At 48.8% G+C, this 12367-nt stretch overlaps 1 protein-coding gene across 2 annotated transcripts in view; it reads right to left on the bottom strand.

Annotated features, from left to right (window-relative positions):
* The window catches only part of LOC139234947 (polyunsaturated fatty acid 5-lipoxygenase-like), a 192233-nt gene that overhangs the window by 135365 nt on the left and 44501 nt on the right, over window positions 1-12367 (bottom strand). For both annotated transcript variants that reach the window (XM_070865923.1, XM_070865921.1), the window contains one exon: window positions 3277-3399. In XM_070865923.1, coding sequence (XP_070722024.1) covers window positions 3277-3399 — 123 coding nt within the window. The remainder of the gene's footprint in view (window positions 1-3276; window positions 3400-12367) is intronic.

Raw genomic sequence — 12367 nt, 5'->3', positions numbered from 1 at the left:
CTATTTTCTATGTTACTATGTTTCTATTTTCCCCTTTCTAATTAAACCCTTTGTCCTCCTCTCTGTATTCTAAATTTCTCCCAGTCCTCAGGTTTGCTGCTTTTTCTGGCCAATTTATATGCCTCTTCCTTGGATTTAACACTATCCTTAATTTTCCTTGTTAGCCACGGTTGAGCCACCTTCCCCGTTTTATTTTTACTCCAGACAGGGATGTACAATTGTTGAAGTTCATCTATGTGATCTTTAAATGTTTGCCATTGCCTATCCACCATCAACCCTTTAAGTATCATTTGCCAGTCTATTCTAGCCAATTCACATCTCATACCATCGAAGTTACCTTTCCTTAAATTCAGGACCCTAGTGTCTGAATAAAGAATTCTACCATATTATGGTCAATCTTACACAAGATTGCTAATTAGTCGTTTCTCATTACACATCACCTGCATTGCTATCAGTTTGGTTAGCCCAATCTATATGTTGATTAAAGTCGCCCATGATAACTGCTGTACCTTTATTGCACGCATCTCTAATTTCTTGTTTGATGCTGTCCCCAACCTCACTACTACTGTTTGGTGGTCTGTACACAACTCCCACTAGTGTTTTCTGCCCTTTGGTATTCCGCAGCTCCACCCATACAGATTCCACATCATCCAAGCTAATGTCCTTCCTTACTATTGCATTAATTTCCTCTTTAACCAGCAACGCTACCCCACCTCCTTTCCGTTTCTGAAAATCCTTCCTGAATGTTGAATACCCCTGGATGTTGAGTTCCCAGCCTTGGTCACCCTGGAGCCATGTCTCTGTGATGCCAATTATATCATATTCATTAATTGCTGCCTGTGCAGTTAATTCGTCCACCTTATTACGAATACTCATTGCATTGAGGCACAGAGTCTTCAGGCTTGTCTTTTTAACACACTTTGCCCCTTTAGAATTTTGCTGTAAGGTGGCCCTTTTTGATTTTTGCCTTGGGTTTCTCTGCCCTCCATTTTTACTTTTCTTCTTTCTATCTTTTGCTTCTGCCCCCATTCTACTTCCCTCTGTCTCCCTGCAGAGGTTTCCATCCTCCTGCCATATTAGTTTAACCCCTCCCCAACAGCACTAGCAAACACTCTGCCGAGGACATTGGTTTCGGTCCTGCCCCGGCGGTGGGCTCAGCTCCCACACAGACCCATCTCTCGGAAACCTCAACCACCTCTGTGCCATCTGACTGTTCAGCGGGTCACCAAGGTGAGCAAAATCTTCGGTCAGCTCAACACCAGCAGGACCAAAGCCACCAACTCTCGACACCTTCCCTTCTGACCCTCTCCATCTCCCTACTGAGCACCAGGCCTCAGCCTTATTTCTGTGCAGAATCTTGAATTACGTTTAAACGCTCGAAATGTGCAGGTTGTTGCTAGTGGTTGGCGAGAGTTGGATTGGCAGAGAACTGGCAGCAGACTGCTACTCTGTCCTTTATACCAGGAAAGAGCCTGCTCTGGTAATACATCACTTTACAAAAAGCACTGGGGGTTGTAATGATAATGGGCATTCTCAGTGTCACTGCACAGCCAGATCAGTCAGAGCCAGAGTGCCAGCAGGTCAGAGCTTAGGCGTGGTGCTCGGTGGGACGGAGGCACTGCTTGTGGGCCAGGAGTGTTTCTCCCCATGCCAGCAAGCTTAACGTCACACGTTCGGACCCGCACAATGTCCAACCACTCCTCAGTGTCCGACTCCCCCGCTCTCCCCGTCCCCAATGCCCAACCACCCCTCGGTGTCCGACTATCCCCTGCCCCCAGCGCGCAATGTCCAACCACTCCTCAGTGTCCGACTATCCCCTTCCCCCAGCGCGCAATGCCCAACCACTCCTCAGTGTCCGACTATCCCCTGCCCCCAGCGCGCAATGTCCAACCACCCCTCAGTGTCCGACTATCCCCTGCCCCCAGCGCGCAATGTCCAACCACCCCTCAGTGTCCAACTATCCCCTGCCCCCAGCGCGCAATGCCCAACCACTCCTCAGTGTCCGACTATCCCCTGCCCCCAGCGCGCAATGTCCAACCACCCCTCAGTGTCCGACTACCCCGCTCTCCCCGCCCCCAATGCCCAACCACCCCTGGTGTCTGACTCCCCCGCTCTCACTGCCCCCAATACCCAACCACCCCTCACGTTGTCTGACTCCCCCCCCCGCCCCCACCCCCAATGTCCAACCACCCCTCGGTGTCCGACTATCCCCTGCCCCCAGCGCGCAATATCCAACCACCCCTCACGGTGTCCGACTCCCCCTCTGCCTGCAATGTCCAGTTAAAAAGCATTTCCAATAATTATTCGGTCCAGTTCACACAAGCACCCGTGCGTTAAGCAGAGCGCGCTGTAGTCCTCTTGTCACTGAGGTTAGAATCCATTGTACTTTCCACCAGTGAGCAATAAGCTTGCTAAGTGTCATATTCTACCTTCAACATAAAATGCTACGGGACTTTCCAGCACTGCCTTGGAAATTTCCCGAAAACTCTGGCTTTTGAGGTTGTTGTGCAAAACACTCAGTAACGTTTATTCCTTCTACACATCCGTAAATGGTCCTAAACCCATGGAGTCATTCTGACCTTGGACAATGTGTAAAGCGGGCGATAACGAGTTGGCCGTCCCTTTTACATCGCTCCCCATTTTTACTTCCATTGACTTCAAAGGGGAGAGGTGTCACAGGGACGTTTGGTCCATGACCCATTTTACACCATCGAACAGTCCAACTATTGCCCTTCAGCCTAGAAACATTCCATTTGTCAGTTTCCCTGAGTGTTGCGGGCTCTTCCTGTGCTATGCTGTGTGCAGGGGCGGGGGTCAGGTGCTCCCTCACCACCCCAAGTTGCCATTAATCATGTGTGAGCCTAAACTATCAACGCTGGCGCGGCATGCGACCATGGATGGCACCGTATCGCAGCTCGATCCTGCCATTGCCCGCCCTCCAGCAGAGCTCCATGGAGACAAGAACCTTGGCTGATCCCTTTCCCAACCCAGCTGCTGCTCTGGCTCAGTCAGCTAACTCAGCACCAACTAGGGCCGTCGGGCCTTATGAGGCAGGCGGGACCCTCACCCATGAGGGGTTTTATGGGCCAGGCAGGAGGGACCTCACCCAATGAGGGGTTATGGGCATGGTGGGACCCTCACCCAATGAGGGGTCTTATGGACCAGGTGGGACGCTCACCCAATGAGGGGGCTTATGGGGCAGGCGGCAACCTCACCCAATGAGCCATTGGGGGACGGGACTGGAGTCCGCCTGTCACTGGCACCGTCTTTACTCACGCTTTGGTGTAGTTCAGGACAAAGTCGACTCCTTTCTCGCTGTCAAACTGAATGTCCCGGGGCAACTCGCTGTGAAAGTTTGCATCGATGCTCAGTGGGAAACCCGGATGCCATTCCTTCCACCTGCGACACACAAAACATTCAGACTCAGGATGGTGAAGTGACTCATTTTGGTAGGAACATAAGAACAATAAGAAATAGGAGCAGGAGTAGGCCATTTGGCCCCCCGAGCCTGCTCCACCATTCAATAAGATCACGGCTGATCTGATCATGGACTCAGCTCCACTTCCCTGCCCGCTCCCCATAACCCTTCACTCCCTTATCGTTCAAAAATCTGTCTATCTCCACCTTAAATATATTCAATGACCCAGCCTCCAGAGCTCTCCGGGGCAGAGAATTCCAAAGATATACGACCCTCTGAGAGAAATTCCTCCTCATCTCAGTTCTAAATGGGGGACCCAGTATTCTGAAACTATGCCCCCTAGTTCTAGATTCCCCCATGAGTGGAAATATCCTCTCTGCATCTACCTTGTTCTCCAGGTATGGCCTCACCAATACCCCGTACAGTTGTAACAAGACTTCCCTGCTTTTATACTCTATCCCCCTTGTAATAAAGGCCAACATTCCATAGCCTTCCTGATTATTTGCTTTACCTGCATACTAATGTTTTGTGTTTCAGGTACAAGAACCCCCAGATTCCTCTGTACTACAGTGTTTTGTAATTGCTCCCCATTTAAATAATAATTTGCTTTTTTATTTTCCCTACCAAAGTAGATAACCTCACATTTTCCCACATTCCAACTGCCAAATTTTTGCCCACTCACTTAGCCTATTCTTTGTGTCCTCCTCACAATTTGCTTTCCCACCTATCTTTGTATCATCAGCAAATTTGGCTACATTACACTCGGTCCCTTCATCCAAGTCATTAATATAGATTGTAAATAGTTGAGGCCCCAGCACTGATCCCTGTTGCACCCCACTTGTCACTGTTTGTCAACTGGAAAATGACCCATTTATCCCGACTTTCTGTTTTCTGTTAGTTAGTTCCCACCACCGAGGTTAAGCTGACTGGCCTGTAATTACTCGGTCTATCCTTTTCTCCCTTTTTAAACAAAGGTACCATGTTAGCAATCCTCCAATTCTCTGGAACCACACCGGTATCCAGAGAGGATTGCAAAATGATGGTCAGAGCCTCTGCTATTTCCTCTTTTGCTTCTCTTAACAACCTGGGATACATTTCATCAGGGCCTGAGGATTTATCCACTTTCAAAGCTGCTAAACCCCTTAATAGTTATGCTCTTTTAGTTATCCTCTTGCTCTTAATGTATTTATAATATATATTTGGGTTTCCCTTGATTTTACTTGCCTACATTTTTTCATGCGTTCTCTTTGTTTTCCTAATTTCCTCTCCCACTATGTTTATTTCATCTAATATTTCACACTCCTCCCTGATTGCAATATTTGCATCACCCCTCTCTTTTGTGAAAACAGACGCAAAGTATTCATTAAGAACCATACCCACCTCCACACACAGATTACCTTTATGGTCTCTAATAGGCCCCACTTTTTTAGTCATCCTCTTGCTCTTAATGTATTTATAAAACATATTTGGGTTTCCCTTGATTTTACTTGCCTACATTTTTTCATGTTTTCTCTTTGTTTTCCTAATTTATTTTTTAATTGCACCCTGCACTTTCTATACTCTAGAGTCTCTGCAGTATTGAACCCTCGGTATCTGTCATAAGCCTCCCTTGTTTTCTTTATCCTACCCTGTATGTCCCTTGACATCCAGGGGGCTCGAGATTTGTTAGTCCCACACTTTTTCTTTAAAGGAACATACTTGCTCTGAACCCTCAGGATCTCCTCCTTGAATGCCTCCCACTGCTCTGACACTGATTTACCTCCCAGTAGCTGTTTCCAGTCCACCTCAGCTAAATCACATCTCAGCTTATCAAAATTGGCTTTTCCTCAGTTGAGAACTTTTATTCCTGGTCTATCATTGTCCTTTTCCATAACTATCCTAAATCTAACTGAATTATGATCACTAGCACCAAAATGCTCTCCCACTGATACCCCTTCCACCTGCCCAGCTTCATTCCCTAAAACTAAGGCCAGAACCGCACCCTCCCTTGTTGGGCTTGCTACATACTGGCTAAAAATGTTCTCCTGAATGCATTTTAGGAATTCTGCTCCCTCTATACTGTTATATCTTTAGATGCTCTGATAATGACTCCAGGAGGCACAGTATTGCACTTGAACTGTAGTGACCTTAGTCCATTTAATATACCACGCCACTACACCAGGGAACTGGCTATCGCTTTCATCATTACTATACCTGGGTGTGTTGTGGAGATCCGAGATGAACGTCTCCCTGCCCTTTTTTGGTAGCACTACGCGGTTACTCCACAACAGGCAGTCTGCCTGAATGGACAGCTCGTCCTTTCGCCGCTGGAACAGCTTGATTAGCTCTTGCATTTCAACGGGAATGCTGGCCCAGCTCCCATGCAGTACACAGTTTTACTAGGGACAGCAGAGGATCTTGGCTGGTCCAAGTTCTAATCTGGCGGGCCGTGACAGGTGATTTATCATTTTTCAAATGCTTCCATGACCATCAACAAGTCTGCGGGCTGCGCCACCATCAACAAGTTTGCAGGCTGCGCCATTTCCACCTCCGTGGTGGGCAATGGTAGCCGACTGAGAGCATCCGCACAGCTCTCGGTGCCTGGCCTGTGGCGGATAGTATAGTTATACGCTGATAGTGCGAGTGCCCACTGTATGTGGGCTGAGGCATTAGTATTTATCCCTTTGTTTTCAGCGAACAGGGATATGAGGGGCTTGTGATCGGTTTCCAGCTCAAATTTGAGGCCAAACAGGTACTGATGCATTTTCTTTACCCCGAACACACATGCTAATGCCTCTTTCTCAATCATGCTGTAGGTCCTCTCGGCCTTAGACAAGCTCCTGGAAGCATAGGCGACAGGTTGCAACTTCCCCGCAGCGTTAGCTTGTTGTAATAAACACCCGACTCCGTACGACAACACGTCACATGCTAGCACGAGTCTTTTACACGGGTTATACAATACAAGCAGCTTGTTGGAGCATTAAATGTTTCTGGTTTTCTCAAAAGCAATTACTTGGTTTTTTCCCCATACCCAGTTCTCATCTTTACGCAATACCACATGTAGGGGCTCTAAAAGGGTGCTTAACCCCGGTAGGAAGTTACCAAAATAGTTGAGGAGTCCCAGGAACGACCGCAGCTCCGTGACATTCTGTGGCCTGGACACATTCCTGATAGTCTCTGTCTTGGCGTCTGTGGGCAGAATGCCGTCCGCCGTGATCTTTCTCCCCAAAAACTCCACTTCTGTTGCCATGAAGACACATTTCGACCTCTTCAGCCACAGCCCTACGCGATCCAGTCGCTGGAGGACCTCCTCCAGGTTTTGTAGGTGTTCGAAGGTGTCCCGGCCTGTGACCAATATGTTGTCCTGAAAGACCACCATGCGTGGTACTGACTTGAGTAGGCTCTCCATGTTTCTCTGGAAGATCGCTGCAACCGACCGAATTCCAAACGGGCATCTGTTGTAGATGAACAGTCTCTTGTGCGTGTTGATGCAGGTGAGGCCCTTCGAAGACTCCTCCAGCTCCTGCGTCATGTAGGCCGAAGTCAGGTCGAGCTTGGTGAACGTCTTGCCTCCTGCCAACGTCGCAAATAGGTCATCTACCTTATATAGCGGGTATTGGTCCTGTAGCGAGAAACGATTAATAGTTACTTTATAATCGCCACAAATCCTGACCGTGCCATCACTTTTGAGTACTGGAACAGTTGGGCTGGCCCACTCGCTGAATTCCACTGGGGAGATGATGCCCTCGCGTTGCAGCCTGTCCAGCTCGATTTCCACTCTCTCCCTCATCATGTGAGGTACCGCTCACGCCTTGTGGTGAAAGGGTCGTGCCTCTGGGACCAAGTGGATCCGCACCTTCGTCCCGGAAAAGTTTCCAATGCCTGGCTCAAAAAGGGAACGAAATTTGTTAAGAACCTGGGTACATGAGGCCTCATCGACATGTGATAGCGCTCAGATGTCATCCCAGTTCCAGCGGATTTTGCCCAGCCAGCTCCTTCCAAGCAGTGTGGGGCCATCGCCCGGGACAATCCAGAGTAACAGTTCGTGCACCGTGCCCTCATAGGTGACCTTGACCATGGCGCTGCCCAGGACAGTGATAAGCTCTTTGGTGTATGTTCTCAGTTTCGTGTGGACGGGGCTCAGGGCTGGTCTGAATGCCTTGTTGCACCACAGTCTCTCAAACATCTTTTTACTCATGATGGATTGGCTAGCGCCAGTGTCCAGTTCCATGGCTACGGGTAAGCCATTCAATTTTACATTTAGCATTATAGGTGTTTGTAGTCAAACTAGACGATGGACATTTTGTCGAAAATGTGTGCACCCCGTGTACTTCAGCATCTGCCTGAGGCTCAAAATTGCTTTGATCCACCATGGACCGATCTTCCTCTGCCACGTGGTGGTTAGCAGGTTTTGCAGAGCTTGCAGCTTGTTTTTGAAGCAGCATGAATAGGCTGAATAGAAGCCTCCACAATGCCAACAAGGTGTGAATTGCCTTGCATTCATCCTTTCTTGCGGATTCTGAGTCATCTGGGTCACCTGAGGCCTGCTGGCAGTTGCAGACTCGTGGTTTCTGCCCTGTACATTTCTGCTCGCAAACACAATTCCAGTTAATTTATGAACATTGCTAGCACTTGTGTGCTGAGAGATTTGTTTGGTGTTATCACTGGTGGACATAAACGCCTGTGCTATCGCAATGGCCTTACTGAGGGTCGGTGTCTCTACAGTCAAAAGTTTTCATAGGATGGTCTCGTGGCCAGTGCCCAGTACAAAAAAGTCTCTCAGCATTTGCTCCAGGTAGCCATCAAACTCATATTGTCCTGCAAGTCACCTTAGCTCGGCGACGTAGCTCGCCACTTCCTGACCTTCAGATCGCTGGCACGTGTAGAACCGATACCTCGCCATCAGCATGCTCTCCCTTGGGTTAAGATGCTCCCGAAGCAGTGTACACAGCTCCTCATACGACTTATCTGTGGGTTTCACCGGAGCCAGAAGATTCTTCATGAGGCTTTAGGTCGGTGCCCCGCAGACCGTGAGGAGAACCGCTCTCCTTTTTGCAGCGCTTCCTTCTCCGTCCAGCTCGTTGGCTATAAAGTACTGGTTTAGCCGTTCGACATAGGCTTCCCAGTCCTCACCCTCCGAGAACTTCTCCAGGATGCCCACAGTTTGCTGCATCTTTGTGTTGGATTCGTTTACTCATCGCCAGTTGTTGTGTTTCTAACACAGATGAGACTGCACACAGAGAGGTTAAAGTAACAGTGACCTCAGTCTTTATTAAGACACTCCAGAGTGAGGAACAGGCCTCAGGAGCTGGCTTATATACAGTGCTCCCAAGGGATGCTGGGATCCCTTGCGACTTCGGGGGATGTGCTTCCAGGTGGCGGAACATGGGAGTTGCATGCTTTACAGATACACAACATCACTCACTAGCACTAGAAGTAGAGTTATGATAGAGTAAATAAGGAGAAACTGTGCCTGAAAGAGTGGTGGAAGCAGATTCAATAATAATTTTCAAAAAGAAATTGGATAAATACTTGAAAAGGAGAAATTTACAGGGCAATGGGGAAAGAGCGGGGAGGTGGGACTAACTGGATCGCTCTTTCAAAGAGCTGGCACAGGCACGATGGGCCGAATGGCCTCCTTCTGTGCTGTACAATTTTATGATTTTATGATCTTCGCAGCATATAGCAGATAAAGTGGAGTCAGATTACCAGAGAGAGCCTGGCGTTGTCTATTTTTGATGTCAGATTTTTGGATTGGTCAAATCAGAAGCTGGTGAACGATAACTATACCTTTACAGGGCAGAGCATCACTAAATGATGCTCTTCGGTCCCTAAATCTGTCAGTATCTGACGGGAACTGCTCTGGATCAGACAGGAGCCATTCCGGACCTGATCGGAACTGTACTCTATCCGACGATTTTGTTCTGGAACCCCATTCCCGTGCTCCCAGGAGGGTGCTATGCTGGAGGAGAGCGCTGGTCAGAGGCAGGACTGTGACAGCGTGGCCCCAATTCTACCACGCACACTCCCTTCGAGTGCAGATCAGCGCATTTACCCTCTAATATATTAGTAACGTTTGAGATATTCCTTGTGACAACACCTCAGGTAGCCTACAGAAATCTAGAGACAGTCCTTTCTCATCGGTCAACGCTGGATCAATATTGCAATTGGACAAGTGGTCAGATCCAGACTGGAGAAAGCAGTCAGACTGCAAAATGGAGTTTGGAAGTTTGCAGGAGGCGCTAAATAGTTAAAGCCAATTTAAACATTAATAAAACTCCTGCAGAAAGGTGGAAACTCATGCCTTTATACAGCAGATTATCACATCCCTGAGGGCCATGAAAAGGTTCACAACCAATAAATGACTGCTGACGTACAGCCACTGTTGTTACATAGGCAAAGACAGCAAACAATGTGTGCAGAGCAAGATCCCACAAACAGGGAGCGACCTGAGCGACCTGTTAGTGTGTCTTTCGGTGTTGTTGGTCGAGGGAGGGATGTTGGTCAGGAGGATTATACTTGCCCAGTACGGACAGGGAGGTTTGCGGGGAGCGAGGAGGGAATAGGAAAATGTCAGGAATGGGCTGACTGAGACTCTGAAAGAGGGAAAGGAACCCAGTCTAGGGCGACTGCACCCTGGGGTACTGCAGAACCGACCAGTGGAACCCGGTAGCGGTTAGGAAATGGGATCAGAGCCTGGGGACTGGAGAAGGCCAAATGGAGCAGCAATTTATAACCAAGGGCAGAAAAGTATATGGAGACAACAGACCAGGGAGTCTGCACCTGTCGGAGGTGAAACAGCCGCGAGCACCTGGAGGGAGGGAATGGTGTGGGGCCGTATGGAGGGTAGGGCTGCAGTGTTTGGACCTGTGGCAGGCAGAGAGCCACAGGCAGGATACATTCCGAGACCACCGACACTGGATTCAATGCCTCAGGCTGGTTGAAGCGAGAGTACCTCACCAACACTCGGGGCAGGGGTGCCCCAGAAACGTGTGAGACCCACAAAGGGGCTGGGGACCTGGAGAAATAGGTCCTCGTCTCTGCTTCCCCTGGGAAACGGCTGTGCCCTGGGGCAGAGAGCAAAGGGAACTGGCTCCGTATCTCAGGTGACCCATCAAAGCAGGAAGGCAGCCCACGAACTGAGAACAATTCAAATGATCTAACCACAAAGGTGAGGTGAACAAAAGGTGTGTGGGATTAATTTGACTTAACACAGGTGTGGTGAGGGCGGCAGGTAAATTATTAGAAAGGGTCATTGGGCTGGTTATATAACAGGAATTCACTTATGCCCATTTCCTGCCCCTGCCAAAGTTGAACTTATGCTCTTAATGTATTATTCTGCTGCTGAGGTACAACTGTGATTGGAGCGTGGGCAGGTACAGCAGGAGCGGCGAGGTTGGGGCGCAGGAGAGGCGTGAGTTCGGGGCCCAGGGGCAGCACGGGCCAGCCCACACTGCGATATGTGTGTGCACTAGATCCGTGCAGCAGAACTGGTCTCCAGTCGTCTTGGTTAACCCTTGCCACTGGACCAAGCCCTAGCTCTGTCAAGCCCGTGTGGTGGCTGGTGTGCAACGGCCACCACACATTAAAAAAATCCACGCACAGGCATCTTCCACCCTTCAGAATGTAGTTCGGGACCTGGAATATCAGGTCCTTCATTGAAACACCTGTGAACTCATCCCATTTTGGCGTGTAAGCAGCTCATCCTCGATACGAGGGACCGCCTAAGAAAAATAAATTATTAGAATGGCAGGTTTGTTTTCATTGAGAAAGCTCTTCTCACTGCAGTCAAAAGCTGACTGGAAATGCCCCAAAGCTCACAATGCACGTGGTTTTGCTGCAGCTGCCCCACAACATCCAATGGCCAGGTTTCTGCCATTGATTCAGTGTCCGAGCGATTGCTGGAGACATGCACTGCAACAGTAGTGCTCTGTGGCTAGGGATTCGGACACACTCAGGCAATGTGGGGAACAGGTCCTTGAAGCGAGGAGGGACACACTGGACTCCATGTTACCATTTGTTCGGCCTCCCATTCTGGGAGTGAAGGGCCCCTGTAATTTCTCACCAAATTCGGCAGAGGGAAATGAGCTGGAGCCAACGCCTGCCAGGCAAGTTGGGGGGGGGGGCGGGTTGCGATCACGGAGGTTGGGGGTCCAGGGGCAGCAGCGGCCCAGATTATTTTGGTGGGCTCCTGAGATGTTCTCCTCCTTCACAGCTAACTGACCCTGAGGCCACCTGGAACCTCCCGGTGCCTAACTCCTGCCTTAGCTCACCCAGTGAGAGCAGGGGACAAAACCGCTCCGTGTCGGTCACTTACACCCGTAACCACTGGAACAACATCCCATCATCTTTAGAAAAACAGCATCTTTCGAGTCCAGTTAAAGTGGACTGGGAAATTAGATTAAAGTGCAGGACGGTTGATGAACAGTGGTGTACATTTAAGGAGATATTTCACAACTCTCAAGAAAAATATATTCCAGTGAGGAGGAAAGGGTGTAAGAGAAAAGATAGCCATCCATGACTAACTAAAGAAATAAAGGACGGTATCCAATTAAAAACAAGGGCATATAATGTGACCAAAACTAGTGGGAGGACAGAAGACTGGGAAGCATTTAGAAGCCAACAAAGAATGACTAAACAAATGATTACGAAAGGGAAGATAGACTATGAAAGTAAACTAGCACGAAATATAAAAACAGATAGCAAGAGTTTCTATAGGTATATAAAAAGGAAAAGAGTGGCTAAAGTAAATGTTGGTCCATTAGAAGACGAGACCGGGGAATTAGTAATGGGGAACATGGAGACGGCAGAAATTCTGAACAAATATTTTGTATCAGTCTTTACGGTAGAGGACATTAATAATATTCCAACAGTGGATAGTCAAGGGGCTATAGGGGGGAGGAGGAACTTAACACAATCACAATCACTAAGGAGCTGGTACTCAGTAAGATAATGGGACTAAAGGCAGAT

This window comes from Pristiophorus japonicus, chromosome 22, assembly GCF_044704955.1.
Source record: "Pristiophorus japonicus isolate sPriJap1 chromosome 22, sPriJap1.hap1, whole genome shotgun sequence".
NCBI classification, from domain to species: Eukaryota; Metazoa; Chordata; class Chondrichthyes; family Pristiophoridae; genus Pristiophorus; species Pristiophorus japonicus.
The sequence above is the reverse complement of the archived record's forward strand: the minus strand, read 5'-3'. Positions and strand labels throughout refer to the sequence as shown.